General features: G+C 42.0%; 1 protein-coding gene across 2 annotated transcripts; it reads left to right on the top strand.

Moving 5' to 3' along the window:
* Window positions 1-2,768: 2,768 nt before the first annotated feature.
* Window positions 2,769-11,663, top strand: sowahb (sosondowah ankyrin repeat domain family member B). Of its 2 annotated transcripts, XM_078271618.1 has the most exons (5): window positions 2,771-4,315; window positions 4,644-4,856; window positions 5,138-5,529; window positions 6,506-6,693; window positions 7,577-11,663. In XM_078271618.1, the coding sequence occupies exons 1-5, from the start codon at window positions 2,851-2,853 to the stop codon at window positions 8,028-8,030; spliced, it is 2,712 nt and encodes a 903-aa protein (XP_078127744.1). In that variant the 5' UTR covers window positions 2,771-2,850; the 3' UTR covers window positions 8,031-11,663. The 2 variants fall into 2 exon arrangements, with proteins under 2 accessions (XP_078127745.1, XP_078127744.1); XM_078271619.1 differs by lacking the exon at window positions 6,506-6,693 and having other exon boundaries at window positions 2,769-4,315; window positions 7,577-7,797.
* Window positions 11,664-15,658: the final 3,995 nt, after the last annotated feature.

Below are 15,658 nucleotides of genomic sequence, written 5' to 3'. Positions count from 1 at the left end.
TGTATTTTGTAAATTACTTTGAAAACACACACACACACACACATACACGCACACACACACACACACACACACACACACACACACACACACACACACGATGGAGGGACAGATAATTGGCTGGTTTTTCTGTACAGTAAACAAATATAAATATGTTGCCATGCATACTATAACTAAGAATAAGCAAAGGTTAGCTAACAAGTTAGCTTATATTATTACAGTTTTTGCTCATTGCTTACACACTACAAGTGAATGCTTAGACTAAAGCATCAAAACCCCTAACTTTTGTAACCATGCCTTGCACCAAAAGTACAAACACGTTTTCTGCTTTGCAGTTCTTGCAAAACACTACACACTGTTTCTTACATTAGAAACTTTGTTCAGGAATGAAAACTCTTGCTATCATTGGCAAAACACTTCTCTTCAAAGTGCAAAACACTATCTGAAATTGGCAACACACCCATAGACACAGAAGTGTGTTGCAGAATTGCAAACGAAGTGCAAAGCAGAAAATGTGTCTGTACATTTGGTGCCTTTGTTTAAGGCATGGTTACAAAATGTTAAAGTTAAGCAACCGTCACAACTAGCTGTTATTACAACATATATGCACAAATAATCACAGACAACTGCTCTTTAAAGGTACTATAAGGTTTATTTAACTTTAGCAATACCTATCAATAATCAATAATACTTCAATATACAAACATCCATTATCCAACTACAAGCATAAAAGCAAACCAAACAAGCAGGTGTATGTGTGTGTTAAATTTTCTGAACATAGTCATACTGAGAAATACAGAGATAGTCTTAATAAGCTTTGTAGCAACTCATTTGGCAATGGCTTGAATGTAACGGACATTCATTAATAGCGTTGTGTTTACAGCTTGTGTTTTCTGCCCCCAAGTGCCACAAAAATGACTGCTGGTGTAAATCTGTATACAGCTGTTATTTATATATTAACAAGGGATCAAATGGCCTTGTGTATGCAATGTAATGCAACAAAGCAGCTTTGGCTTAACTATCATATCACAAAAAAACCCATTCAAATCAATCAAATCAGCTTTTTTTGTCTTTTGGCATTTTCGCCTTGATTTGACAAAGTAAAGACAGACTGGAAATGGGAAGAGAGAAGGGGTTATGACATGCAACAAAGGACCCAAGGCTGGACTAAAACCAGGATATTGCGGTAATATGGCGCAGTAATGCCCTGTAACCACTCAGCTACCAAGTTGCTCCTGTAGTGGTCATTTGTAACTGTTTTGGAGGGCACTGACAACAACGTCCCGCTGATTGGGGTCATATCAGAAAACACTGACATGGCTTTGGAAGGAAATCATTCAAATATTTTTTTATTTCTTTATTAGGATTTTTATTGAATGTGAACCGTGGTAGTGCTTAACTAAGCGGCAACTTCCAGGCCTGAAAAGTTAAGCCAACGTGGAAGTGCCTTAAACCTGAATCTCATTTCTGGCAAGGAGCGACTGCACTGGCTCCAAAAAGAAGTCTGTTTCTATTGAAGTCTATGGGGAAATTATCCTACTTCTCACTTGATTTAATAACTCAGTAAACCTTTTACCCTATCTCCCTATGTGTTTTCACTTCATCAAAGTTGAATGGAACATTTTGGTTGACTAAACACCTTGTCAACCACCGCTAGCTAGCTGGTGCTAGCATTAGCTGGTGCTAGCATTAGCTGGTAACTTAAGGGAAAGTCTGCCGATTTTCTGTACTGACGTAGGCTACATGCCGACAAAAAGCTCCTGAAGGGTCCGCGTTTACCCGCGTCAGAAGGGTTGAAAATCGGCGACTTCCCTCTTCAGCATTTAGCTTAACGCAGCACCATTGAAACTGGCTTAGCAGCGTCATGTTCTCCAGCTACGCCCTTTTTCTCCAAATTTGGTCAATTCTGGCTCCAAAATACTAACATGGCGACGGCCAAAACTCAAACTTCAAACGGCAGTCCACAAACCAATGGGTGATGATGTCACTGATGCTACATCCATTATTTTTAGTTTATGTGCTGAACCCACAGATAATTTAAAACAACTCTCTAGCTCTACAGAACCTTCTAGCATCTTTTAGCTCACAATTTGGGTTTTATGGCCCATATTCTGTTCATTCAGTGCACCATCGACACCTACAATTTTGAAATTCAGTTTGGCTTTAAGTGTATTTGGATAGGACATATTTTACTTGTGTTATCACTTTTGTATTTTATCCCAGCTGATCAAGTTAAAATTATTTTCTGCAACATGTAATTGCTTGCGAATATGGTGCCTCCAATAGGCCTACAATACAATACAATACAATACAATATTGTTGCTTAAAGATGGGGACCCGCTCCTAAAGCCATTACTCATAGTGCTACTAGTTGTCAAAAACTCCACAGGGTACAATTCCAATTTTGCAGTCTTGAGATTGATTTACAAGGAAACCTTACATTAATAAGCAAAACACCTAGGCCTATATTTTAGTTAGCCTATTCTGAATTTATCGGCCAATCAGAAGACTTATTCATGAATTGCTTATTAGAGACACTTTCAAAAGTGTTTGTGTAAAACGTACAAAAGAAACTCATTAAAATACACACACACACACACACACACACACACACACACACACACAATTCATTCATTGATCATAGCCTATGCGATTATTGTGTACATTTAGTTGCTGTGCCAATCACAGTATTTTCTATAGTTTACATCATTCAGACATCCGGGTTTCTGCAGGAATGCAGCAGGTAAATACCTGAGCTGGGCGGAGCTATATTCTTCTGACAGAAACAACTCCACGACCTTTGAGACTAGCAGAGAAGTGGCGAGAGATAGGAGGATATACATTCAGAGCAGAATGGCAACAGAATTCACTCAGGACACGTTGTTATATTTCCTCCAGAGCAGCGGGGGCACGGTGAAAAACTCGGATCTGCTTCTGCACTTCAGACATTTCATTAGGGACCATGCGGACCAGAACCGCAACCGGGAGCAATTCAAAAAGTTTGTCAACTCCTTGGCCACCGTTAAACAGATCGATGGCGTCTCTTATGTCGTTCTCAGAAAGAAATTCAAAGGACATGTCACCGGCGGCGGTGAAGGGGGATCTTCCGAGCCGCCGCGACTTTGCGCCCGAAAGAACACCGAACCTTCCCCGGAGAACGCCAAACTGAGTCCGGCTAGGAGCACAGAGAAGCCTCGGCAGAAACTGAGGAAGGTGACAACACCCGCCCCGCCGGGAGTAATCGCCGGCAAAACAATTTTACCTGCGGCTGGTATCATGCTCAACAACAACAACAGCAACATGGAAACAAATTTAAACCTAAAACAGAAACGGCAGCAGGTAATCCGCACACCTGAACTTTGTGGTAGACCAGCAGCAGATCAGGTGGTGAGTCAGATCTCAGAGATAGCACAAGTGAAGACCCCCAGTCTGTCTGAGCCTTTTGCCCCAGATCAGTGTACTAAAGCACAGCACAGGGTGGGTTTTGGGCTGCCTCCTGGAATCACACCTGTGGTCGCTGCACTCAGACACCATGAAGAAACCAGCCAGCAGCTCCCAGTCCCAGAAACCCTCAGAGGAAGGGAGGCCTGTCTGCAGCCTGAGGGAGGTCTTCATCGGGAACCTCCTCTTCATCCCATCAGTCTTCAGCTGCAGGCTGCTCCACGCCACATCAGACTCCGGCAAAGCTATAAATCTGCTGTGTCTTTTGATGAAGATGAAGAGGAAGAGGAGGAGGTCCAAATAAGGCGATGTTCAGCAGGAGGAGCGCGGCCCCTGAGCACTCCTCTCAGAGACATGGGGAGGACCGTCTCTGCCTCCTCGCCATGTATCTTAGACCCACCTGTTTCTCCCTCTGTTGTCTTTTCATCCTCATCATCAGAAAGGAAGCTCCCTAAGATTTACGTTCAGGATGTGGAAAGGGAAACGATGATCCCTCGTGGCCCAGGCTGGAGCTTGGAGTCGGGGGTAGGGCAGAGAGGACAACGGGCTGGGCCAGTACTGGAACCTGGGTCTGTTTCAGGGGAGTCCACCAGACAAAGCCTGCCTTTAGAGGCAGAGCGCTACATGGCGTGCCCTGACCAAGCTACAGAGGTGGTGCCTCACCATGATGCCCACACAGACCGCCGATACTCGCAGCCTGCAGGTGTCCAGCTGGAGCCCAGTCAGGGGCCGAATCAAAGCCAAGGGGAGTGGCTGTCATCTAGCCACAATAGCATCTTCTCCCCCTCATCTGACTCAGGCCCCTCCAGCAGCGACTATCTCTCCCCCAGAGGATTGGGGTGGAACAGCAGCTATGAATATCTACATGCCAGAGCAGGTACAGCAGCAGTCTGCAAGGTTATGTCTGGTGATATTCTATAATTTCCTTATGTCAGAATCTCTTAAAGACCTCTTCTTTTTTGAATCGAGAACTATTTGATGAAGAATAACTAAACACAATTATGACTCTGACTAGACAGACACTGCCAACTTTTGGTATATTTACTATAATTAATATGTGTCAGTCCCAAAAACTATTTTAGATTGATAGCCTACCTTAAAATGGACAAGCTTTGAGGCAATTCCTTTTGAGTTGTAGCTGTAGAGAGCAGAAAACAGTATAAAAAAGCTGCAGAATTTCCCTTTTAATTCTGCTGTGTCAACAGGTGAGACTAGGGGTGGGTCTAAAATCCAGGAAGTATTGGAGCGAGCCCGCTGTGCCAACAGTAAAACAACGGCGCCTTGGCATAATTCTACAGGCCATCTCCATGACGACCAGGAGCCCACAGCTCGTTTGTCACCATTCCATTACTCCTCCGACTATCTCCACGACAACCAGAACTCTACACCCCGTATGGTGCCATGGCACCTCTCCACAGGTCAGAGCTAAAGTTTGTATGACTAAGTTGATAAGTGAAGGGGCTTTTAGTCATCAGCTGTTAGTGGGAAATATCATTTGACAGGTCACATCTCTGTGCTCATAAAAGTATCAGTATCTTTAACAATCTCTAGATTTGAAGATATCTTTGTCATGACTGAAATTATAGAGGGACTGTAGAGGGGCAACAATACTGACGATATTTACACCAACTAATTAGTGAGTCAATCCAAATGTTTTGTACAGCCTGGGAATTATTTGTGCTCAAACTCCACCCCACAGGTGATATCTACGACCGAGAAGAGGCAGAGTCGAGTGAGGGCTCCACCTCTTCGCCGCCGCTGGGGTTGCAACCAGCAGTCGCCAGGCGGCTCAGCAGCCACTTGAGGAGCAGGATGTGCCGCAGTCTGGGAGCCGATCTCGACCAGCTCATCCAGGAGGAGTCAAGAGCAGGAGGAGGAAGTGAGGCGGCCAGGCTGAACCGCCTCCACCTAATCTCCTCCTCACTTAGCCTACGCTACAACTTGTCGTCTTCCTCGCTGTCGTCCTGTTCCACACCGCCTCGCTGCCAAAGCCTCGCTGACCTGGACGAGGGGGTGAAGGGGAGAGGAGGAAGGATGAGCTCTCCCATTGCCGCCTCCTCCACTGCTCGTCATGAAGGCCCCAGTAGACAGGTGAGACTTATAGACAGTACACTGTAGCTTTTTAAATGTTCCATTCAAACCTGCTGTATACTCTTGGTATGGTAGTTTAGCTGATAAGAGAGAACAGGGTAACACTAACACTTATCACTCGAAAATGATTTATGGACAAATCTACAGGTATAACAAACTTTCATTCAACATAATGCATCGATTTGAGGTTGGAAAACCAACTGCATTGATTGGGAGTGATTAAAATGGATTATGTCCATTTAGGTATGAGTACTGACCTGTGTCTATATGTTTTTGTCCCTGTTTTTGTCCCTTTCTCAACTTTTTTTTTAACAGTGTAAAGTTTATATTTAATTGTTATTGACTGAATCAGTTAGTTGGTCCGGATGGTTTGCATTTTATGTGTAGAAATACTCGAACAGTGAGTCAGTAAGCCCTCGTGTTTTCTCTCTCTCTCTCTATATATATACATACATACATACATACATACATACATACATACATTTATTTTTATATTTCAAAAATCTGATTCCAACTCATAATCAAAATAGTTACCTGTGTGCAGAGGCTAGGTATTGAACCTCAAAGGAGTAATTACCAAAATGTGAAAATTTTCACAAGAATCAGAAAACTGTAGAGTATCAGAAGTTGTCTGGTCATATTCTGAGCCTTGTTTACTTATTATTTGATAATATATTTCCTGATTAAAATAATTATAACATTTTTGAGTTCTTTTTTGTGTGAAGACAAATTTAAAACCTGATGCATTAGAGCGATGTGGTTCATTTTGATAAATATAAAAAGCAAACCCAGCTGTAGTTATGATGCACAGTGAGATTGACAACTAGCGAAGACCAATCATTTCTGGTCTTAACCTTTTTGAGATTTTTCTAACAAAACAAAAACATTTACTCTTTTTTTAAATGAAGGACACGATATGATAACACTACTGATTCCCAGGAGGGACATTGATTAAGTTCTTTGCCCCTGTCATCAGTCAATGGTTCCTCTGGAGCCCAGGGAGCACGCCTGGCTGGTGAAGGGGGCAGCGGGTGCCTGGCCCGACATCTACACCCTGTTCAGGGAGGACTCGTCCCTTCTTAACAGACAAGACTTCATCTCCGGCTTCACTGTGCTGCACTGGATTGCAAAACACGGTGACCACAGAGTCCTCAACACCTTATGGTACGCAGCTAGCAGTTAGCTCTGTCAGCTGTAAAACAGGAATGTTTGGTTCAGGTAGCATTCTGAAACTGGAATACTACAGTACTTTGTGGGCTGTAATTAGTTATATCTGAGCTGCTTACATGGATCATTGATATGTTTCTGATGTTTTCTGCATACATGTCAACCTTAAAGTGCTCATATTATGCTTTTTGGCGTCTTCCCTTTCCTTTTATTGTGTTATATATCTTTTTGTGCATGTAATAGGTTTACAAAGTGAAAAAGCCCAAAGTCCACCATCTCCTTACTACTTACCATCTCCAACAGAAAACACTGATCACAAACTGCTCCAAACAGCTCTATTGTAGTCCAGCCTTTACTTCCGTGACGAACGTGCGTCATTTTGTAACACACGTTATAATGCTCGCTTAGCTGCTAGCGTGGCACTCCCTCATACTCTGCTTCTGACTAGCTACCAGTCCTTACCTAGGTACTGCGCATGTGTGACTCCCAACAAAGATGGAACAGAAGTGAGATCCCTCACTCTGTAGCTAAAACAGAGAGCTCAACACACAGGGTGAAAAGAGGAGTTGCAACAATGTGCAGTACAACAAAAATATTATATAGTATAGTTTTTTGAAAATTAAACCATGTAAACCTATTCTGATATAACTTCTAAATACAGTTATGAACCTGAAAATGAGCATAATATGAGCACTTTAAAGACAGACTAATTTGATTGCTAAATATTTTAATTGTGCAGTGAAAAAACTGACACACAATCAAAATGTCAAAATGCACTTTATGAATATTTATGAAATTACTGTGTGAGGGATGTAAAAGGTAAATTAAAACTACTTTAGGCAAACAGGCACTGATCTGCTCTCTCTGGCTGGGGTTTCAGGTATGGAGTCGAGAAAGCTGGTTTGACCTTCAACATGAATGCCAAGTCAACATGTGGCCACACGCCTCTCCATATTGCTGCCATCCACGGCAACAAGAACATAATGCGGTTGCTAGTTAACAAGTTCAACGCAGATGTGAAGCTGAGGGACACGGCGGGAAAGAAGGCCTGGCAGTACCTGAGCAGCACGGCACAGCCGGATGTCTTTCAGCTGCTGGGAGCTCCATCACGACCTGCTGGGGGAGGAGATGGAGGAGTTGTGAGAGAAGACCAGGAACAGCGTCAGCAGACCCCCCGCCGTCGGCGGCATCACCTCTCCTTTGCTTCCCCGGGAGAGAGGCCGCTGACCATGTCAGGCACCACAAGGGTCAAAAGGTCCACATCAATTGCTGCATTCCTCAAACACAAATCGCTGCTGCAGTTTCATGGACATCAATCTGACTCCTCCGTTTAATAACTCAACTAATGGTTTAAGTCGGATTTCGTTCAGAGAGTTCTCGGTTTACCGACCACTCAACTGAACAACAGTTTGCTGGACAGCTGGTTTCATAAACACAAACAAGGTTTACACCTAGGCCTATCCACAGCATGGTCAAAAAGTGGCTAATGATATGCCTCTCTTGTTCCACTGGCAGATACCCCCCAGACGCATATCCTGATGTGCTGACATGTTACCATGGTTACCAAATGATTTGGCTTAATATAAACAACACTTCTAAAGAGTCTCGTATTTTAATGAGTTTGACAGTTTTCACACCACCATACAGGCCAGGGTTCGATTGAACCGAACTAAACAGGTTAGGTGTGAAAACATCTTACTGCTGTACCACCACTTCTCACGGCATTAAAAAATCATTTGTAACATTGTCATTATCTACTGTAATATTCCTACACATAAAATATAGCTAAATGATATCATTTTGTATTTAGAATTTTGTCACAAACTAAAAAGCTCACTATACTGACATGGCTAATATTTAGCTATGGCTAACTCCTCTAGCTTAGCCATTAGCATAACATCAGCCTTCAAGGAGGCATTATTATGGAACCCACGCAACTTCTAGGCAAGACCCGCCCTTCAATAGCATTCACACACTACTATTGGCCAGACGTCGCCATCGACGTCAATGCTTACGCAAAGTAACTTAACCCAATTTGTTTAGGTCTTACCCCCTGACCAATCGGCTATCCTAACCTTAACCACTCAGGGTCAATGCCTAACCCCAACCAATCGAGCTGCTTCGTAGGGCGGGACTTGCCTAGAAGTTACGTGGGGATCCATAATAACGCTTCAAGGAGTTTAAGAGGCCAGCCAGACCAGCATTTACCGTATATCCACAAAATGTTGGATTATAATTAATTTAAGTGGAATCACCCCAATCACTGGATTCGATAATACAGACAAAGTAAATCTGAGCAAAAATTTTCACGACCGGTCTTGACATTGTGGAGAGTTCAAAATAGGGTGTTTGGTGTTTTAAGCCCCCAATGTCGTCTTCCAGGCAGTGCTGCATGGAAGGTACTAGGGTTAGGTGCCTTGAAGTCGTCGGTGGGGGCTTAAAACACCATCGAGCCCAAAATAGAGAAAGCTTTCGTATTGGCTGTTTTGCGCATCTGATTTGCATTGGTCAAGTAGAAACTACTTCTACTACAGGCTACGTGAAAGAGGTGTAGACTCAGCAGCCAGACTGAAGTCTAGCAAACTACCATTTGCGCCATCAGCTCGCCAGCTACAGTAGCTCACCAGCTAGCCCCTCCAGTAGCCACTGTGTCACCAAGCTTCCACACCACCTTTGATATGCCAATTTCTGATTTGACCACAGCACTTATAGTGGCAAAAATTACCAGTTTGTCAGTGGATAGTGGTATGCTGTTTATTAGTGATGTATGGCAGTAGATCAGCACCAGCATACCAACAGTGAACCAGCATATGCTACGTAAACTGTAACGTAATTTTCATTTAATTCAATCTTGCTGCCAAATGAAAATTGGAACAGGATAGCTGCAGGTCTGCTACTGCAGCTTCTCTTAACAGCTACATTTACGTCATTGTGGATGTACAAAACTCCTGATTTTCAAGTTCAATCTCAACCGGAAGGCATTCCCTCTACTGAAGAGGATTATTATTACATTATTATTATTATTACATGAAGAATTATTGTTCTAAGTTCTGCAAAGAAACTGACTTTTACCCAGAATTATCTGAGAATAAATTAACTCCTTTCTGATTCTGAATAATCTCAGAATTCTGAGTTTCAAGTCAGAATTCTGAGTTTCAAGTCAGAATTCTGAGTTTCAAGTCAGATTTCTGACTTTAATTTCAGAACTCAAATACATGTTTACCCCAGGATTACATTTCAGTCAGTCATAGTTTAAAGAGAGCAAGTTTCTCACAGTTGACACTGATTTTATGACAGCAGTTATATGAACCTTTGTTCTTGGTACTTTGTCAGCCTTAGTTTGGATATGTAGCTTGTTCCTGCTGTGGATTAACAGAGCCTACACACTGTCCAAATCCTTATTTAAAAAGGGATTCCCTCCTTTAGTTCAAAGCCTTGAGCTTGGTCCAAATATCTGCAACAACAGGGAGCACAAGCTTCTGCCCCTGAGTATTCTGTTTCACTGGATATGAATGCCAAAGAAAAGATTGTTTGTTTGACAAAGACTGTCACAAAGATGCGTGATAGCTTAAAGCAAGAGGTAACTTGCAAGCACTTGCAGAGCGGGTTGGTTTTCAGTGTGATTATCTGATGTCGTTATGAGAGGACAAAAAAACACAAGGTTGAAGTTTTAGTCTGAAGCTGTCTCACAGAAGACATTTTCAGAATTCAAAGACAGTCGGCAACAGAGAAGCAGCTTTTTAACACTTGTCGCCCACATCTGATCTCTGTTGATGTGTACTTTACATTCCTCATACTGTTTCCAAAATGCAGCCTTAAAACTCACATTTGTTTCTATAAAATTGCACTGAAATTAAATTTAGGGAGGTAGTGGACATCAAACACCTGTACAATGAAATATTACACTGCAGTAGGTACTACTTTGTGAAGCTTCACTTTTTGCTGGCACTGAATCAGAGGTGTTTTAAGTTGGTGGGGTGATTAAGGTAAGTCTGGTTTATTACAACTTGGGTCTTATTTTTGTATATTTGTCCATAATTTCTGTCAGTAATAACATGCTGAGATCTGGGAATGCAGCGACATCGCTAAAGTCTGACAGGTCAAGAAACACGAGCAGTGAGATAGTCAGACAGGCTGTAAACAAGCCCCCATACAAGTTTCAAAAATGATAATCTGTGTAAAAACAAATCAGCATATAACCCTTGTGATAGCACTCTGTTTTTTGTACATGTTAAACAAATGAGATATAATATGTTAAGTAAGCTTTGAATGTGCTGGCAGGTGGATTTTGTTACTGTTGGACAAAGCCAGGATTGCTTTATCCAGCCTTTAGGCCAAGCTAATTGTTTTATATTTATCGTACACATATGAGAGTCGTGTCAATCTTCTCATGTAACTAAAATGTCAAACTGTTCCTATAACTTGATGAGTAGTTCAGTGTTTTTAGTACTGGTAAAAATGATTGACAAGCTACAAAAATAAGAGCTAAAAGTTTTAATGAAATGAAATGATCCTTTAATTTCTGAGCCCATCGCTTGTGATGGTGTTGTATTGGATTGCACTTCATACAGGATTTGTAGTAAATGGTGTAAAACATGTTGAAACACTAGTACTGTCCTTTAACACTTAACCACAAGGATGAACCTGGTGTATTTTCCTTTGAACATGATTGTGGTTTAGTAATGTGATGATGTACAGTATTTGTCACACCAATGTTTACACAATGAGTATTTCATGTGTTTCACAGTTGGAGGTTTTGTGGTTTTAAACAACTTTTTGTGTGGATATAAATGACTTGCCACAAGAGGGTTTCTATTCAGATCCATTCTCATCAAACTGGAAGAAGACAAAAGGCAGAACAAAGTTAAAAAATTTCCTGTCAATTAATTAAATGGAGTGCAAAAAAACCTTTATATTTCCCTTTAACCTCAATCGGTTGGTAAAATAAATAAAAAACGGGCTTGTGATCGGATCTCATTTCCCCGCTCTATAGGCCTATGCAAATAAACAAGTAGGCCTACATCATTTCCGTTTGAATAGGTGTGTGTGTACATTTTAATTGTTAATCTCATGTAAATCATACATTGGAAACGTGCGATGACCAACGAAAAAGCGCTTTGTGTGCCGAAGAACGTAACTTTTCTCTGCGCAACATATTTTAGGAACCTAAAAATAAACCATAAAAGGGCACCTGTGTAGGAGAGCAATACGTTTTGAAGTCACATTTGTAGCTTCTAAGTGAAACTGGAATTTAAGGTTTAGTTATAATAGCTGTTTTATTTTACCGTTTTATGTTCACATAAGAGGAGTCTTGTTAAGTTGCTGCTGATTAAGACCCAACGTTTCCTGGTTTTGCTGCTTCATAATAAAAGCTTTTAACTAACATGATAACGGGGGACCTTTGTTGTTAAGAATTTACAGCCGCTTCTTTGACTGCTCAGACTCGCCGGCTTCCAAATAGCGACAGCAGAACTTGTGACGTAAGAACAGCAATGTCTGTAGCCTAACCTATTATATTATATTATATTATATTTGTGAATTCGGGTTAAACAAGGTTATTGTCCACCCGCGTTCCCCCTGCTACCCACACAGCTGCCTTTTCCAGGCACAGAGCTCCAGAGAGCTGGGGATAAGAGCAGGAGGGTGTGTCAGATCTGAGGGAAGTGGGCAACTGCCCTGATTCTCACTGTGTGGCAACTATTTGCACATGATTGGATTAACTGCAAATGTGTTGCGAAATGTGCACCTCTAAAAGACAACATCAACTGGGTCCTGCATTATTAACCTCATCTTGTCTTCAGTGGCCTTGGTAAAACCTTAATTATTTTAGATTACAGTGTGCTAACATAGTAAAATTGTTCAAATGACCACAAGTGAACTGACACAGAAACCTAGGGGCTGGGTAGGACTGGTATTTAGTAATAGAAGTAGGCTAGTGGTTGGTCTCTGGACTGTGTGCACTGTAAAGATGTAAACACATATGGGAACATCACCTCAGTGACATATGGGTTGTGTTCAGTGGGTCCACCCAGCAGTTGTACCAGTCTGTCTTGTAACTGTAATGTTTTGAAACAGGTAACATGTTCAATCTCTCTAGAGAAACACTGCAGGCTGGAGGACATGTTTGCACATGCCTGTGTGTGTGTGTGTGTGTGTGTGTGTGTGTGTGTGTGTGTGTGTGTGTGTGTGTGTGTGTGTGTGTGTGTGTGTGTGCTCTTGTACATGTGAGAATCAATTTAGACTTTGTGTCGTCATACACAAGCTGAGACTTGAGGCCTGTACTACGAAGCAAGATTTGGTGTTAACGAGGTAACTTCAGGTTCAACCCAGGGTTTTGTGTATCACGACGGTGAATCACTTGCTACCGGGTTCAATCGCCGTGGTAACTTATGCTGAACACCTAACCTGGTCGGGAGCAGGTTATGTTGGAGATTAAAGATAAACCGGTGTGAAAGCACCCCCTACTGACCAATCAATACTCGATTAGCCATGGCGTTCCTCAAGGCTCAGTGCTTGGACCAATTCTTTTCTCCTTGTATATGCTTCCTCTAGGCAATATTATTAGGAAACACTCAATTAACTTTCACTGTTATGCGGATGACACCCAATTATACTTATCAATCAAGCCAGACGAAACCAGTCAGTTAGCCAAACTTCAAGTATGCATTAGAGATATCAAATCATGGATGACCTACAATTTGCTGATGTTAAACTCAAACAAAACTGAAGTTATTGTGTTGGGCCCTAAACACCTCCGAACATCATTATCCTAAGACATAATTACTCTAGATGGCATTGCCATGGCCTCCAGCACTACTGTCAGAAATCTAGGAGTTATTTTTGATCAGGATATATCCTTTAACGCCCACTTAAAACAAACCTCCAGAACAGCCTTTTTTCACCTTCGTAACATTGCCAAAATTAGGAACATCCTGTATCAAAACGATGCTGAAAAACTAGTCCATGCATTTGTTACTTCCAGGCTGGACTATTGTAATTCCCTATTATCAGGATGCTCAAATAAAACTCTTAGGACTCTCCAGCTGATCCAGAATGCTGCAGCGCGTGTTCTGACAAGAACTAAAAGGGGAGATCATATTTCTCCTGTGTTGGCTTCTCTGCATTGGCTTCCTGTAAAATCCAGGATTGAATTTAAAATCCTTCTCCTGACCTACAAAGCTCTAAATGGTCAAGCACCATCATATCTTGAAGAGCTCATAGTACCTTATTGTCCCACTAGAGCACTGCGCTCCCAGAATGCAGAGTTACTTGTGGTTCCTAGAGTCTCTAAAAGTAGAATGGGAGCCAGAGCATTTAGCTATCAGGCTCCTCTCCTGTGGAACCAGCTCCCAGTCTGGGTTCGGGAGGCAGACACTGTCACCACCTTTAAGAGTAAACTTAAAACTCTCCTCTTCGATAAAGCTTATAGTTAGGGAGTGAGGAGTTGCAGCGTTCGCCTAGACCGGCGGGGGTGGGTGTGTAGCCACAGTCATGGTGCACCCCCACCCTATCTCTGCTTCTCCCCATAGAAAGCTTACATATACTTAGGGAGTAATGAGTCGCAGCGTTAGCCTAGACCGGCGGGGGAAGGTGTGTAGCCACAATCACAGAACACAGCCTCCTTATCTCCCCTTCTCTGCAGCTCTTAGTTAGGCGGTTATAGTTCTTGACTACCGGCCAACGCCCTGCCACGCCCTGTTACGCCCTGCTGTGCTCTATGACACCATGAACTATTATAACGATTACAATATCTTTATTGTGACTATTATTGCCATTGTTCATCATACCCCCAACCGGCACCGTCAGACATCGCCTACCAAGAGTTTGGATCTGTCCGAGGTTTCTCCCTAAAAGGGAGTTTTTCCTTTCCACTGTCGCACTTATGCATTCATGCATGCTCTTGGGGGAATCACTGGAATTGTTGGGTCCTTGTAAATTATAGAGTATGGTCTAGACCTACTTTATCTGTAAAGTGTCCTGAGATAATTCCTGTTATGATTTGACACTATAAATAAAATTGAATTGAATTGAATTGAATTGATTGATAACGGCGTCACCGTTCTTAGAAGATCAGGTGGAGCTCGGTGCGCGGAGAGAGAGATGCGCTCATAGGCCTAAAAGTTAAAACATTTAGAGACCGACAACCCCGTTAACATTCCCTGATGGGTATCGTTATGAAATATATTGATTTTCAGCGCAGAGAATTACGTATAGGCTATTTGTCGGCTTCTTGAGCCGTGTGTTGCCAATGCCACACATCGGTTCGAATTATTTTTTTTAATATTTTTTATTTGCTCCCATGATCGCTTCCCACTGCCAGGGCTGGATTGGGAAACCCTGGGTTGACTGAACTAGTTGTTAACCACCATCGGGACACAGGTTATGCGGGACCGCGGTTGTTAGGGTTAGGTGAAGCCGGGTAACTGAAATAAATCCAGGGCATGTTGATCTTGATTCGTAGTACAGGCCTCTGGTTTTAAGGTTAAGATTAGAATCTGATTTAGGTTATGTATTATGTCATAAGTCATTGAGGTCTCTCACAAGTATAGAAATATATATTTGTGCGCAAGTTTTTGTTTGAACAAGCTCAGCAGGTCTTGTGTGTACAAGAAGAAGTGTAGATTCATAATGGGGTTGTCTACTAGGTAGTCAAGATTTCGACCTTGATGGAAAGTGTGATTGCGAGTATAAGTTGCAAGGTCTGATTTAATAGGGATATTGTTTCTGTAAAGAGATATTGCTTCGATTTTTTAAATGTCCTTTTTCATGCTGTAAGCATCACAAACTACATTCCATAATAATTCCATAGAAGCAGAAATCTCAAAGCCTGGAAAAATGAAACCAAAACTAACTCCATGGATAGATACCACTGATGAATACAAATATTTTTTCTTGTAATTTGGATTGACTGACCCTTTAAACCCAAGTTTAAACTTAAGGTGGTCACAATAATAGGAATAAA

The sequence above is a fragment of the Sander vitreus genome, chromosome 16, assembly GCF_031162955.1.
Source record: "Sander vitreus isolate 19-12246 chromosome 16, sanVit1, whole genome shotgun sequence".
In the NCBI taxonomy this organism is placed as follows: domain Eukaryota; kingdom Metazoa; phylum Chordata; class Actinopteri; order Perciformes; family Percidae; genus Sander; species Sander vitreus.
Note: the sequence above shows the minus strand (reverse complement) of the source record. Positions and strands in the feature narration are given on the sequence as shown.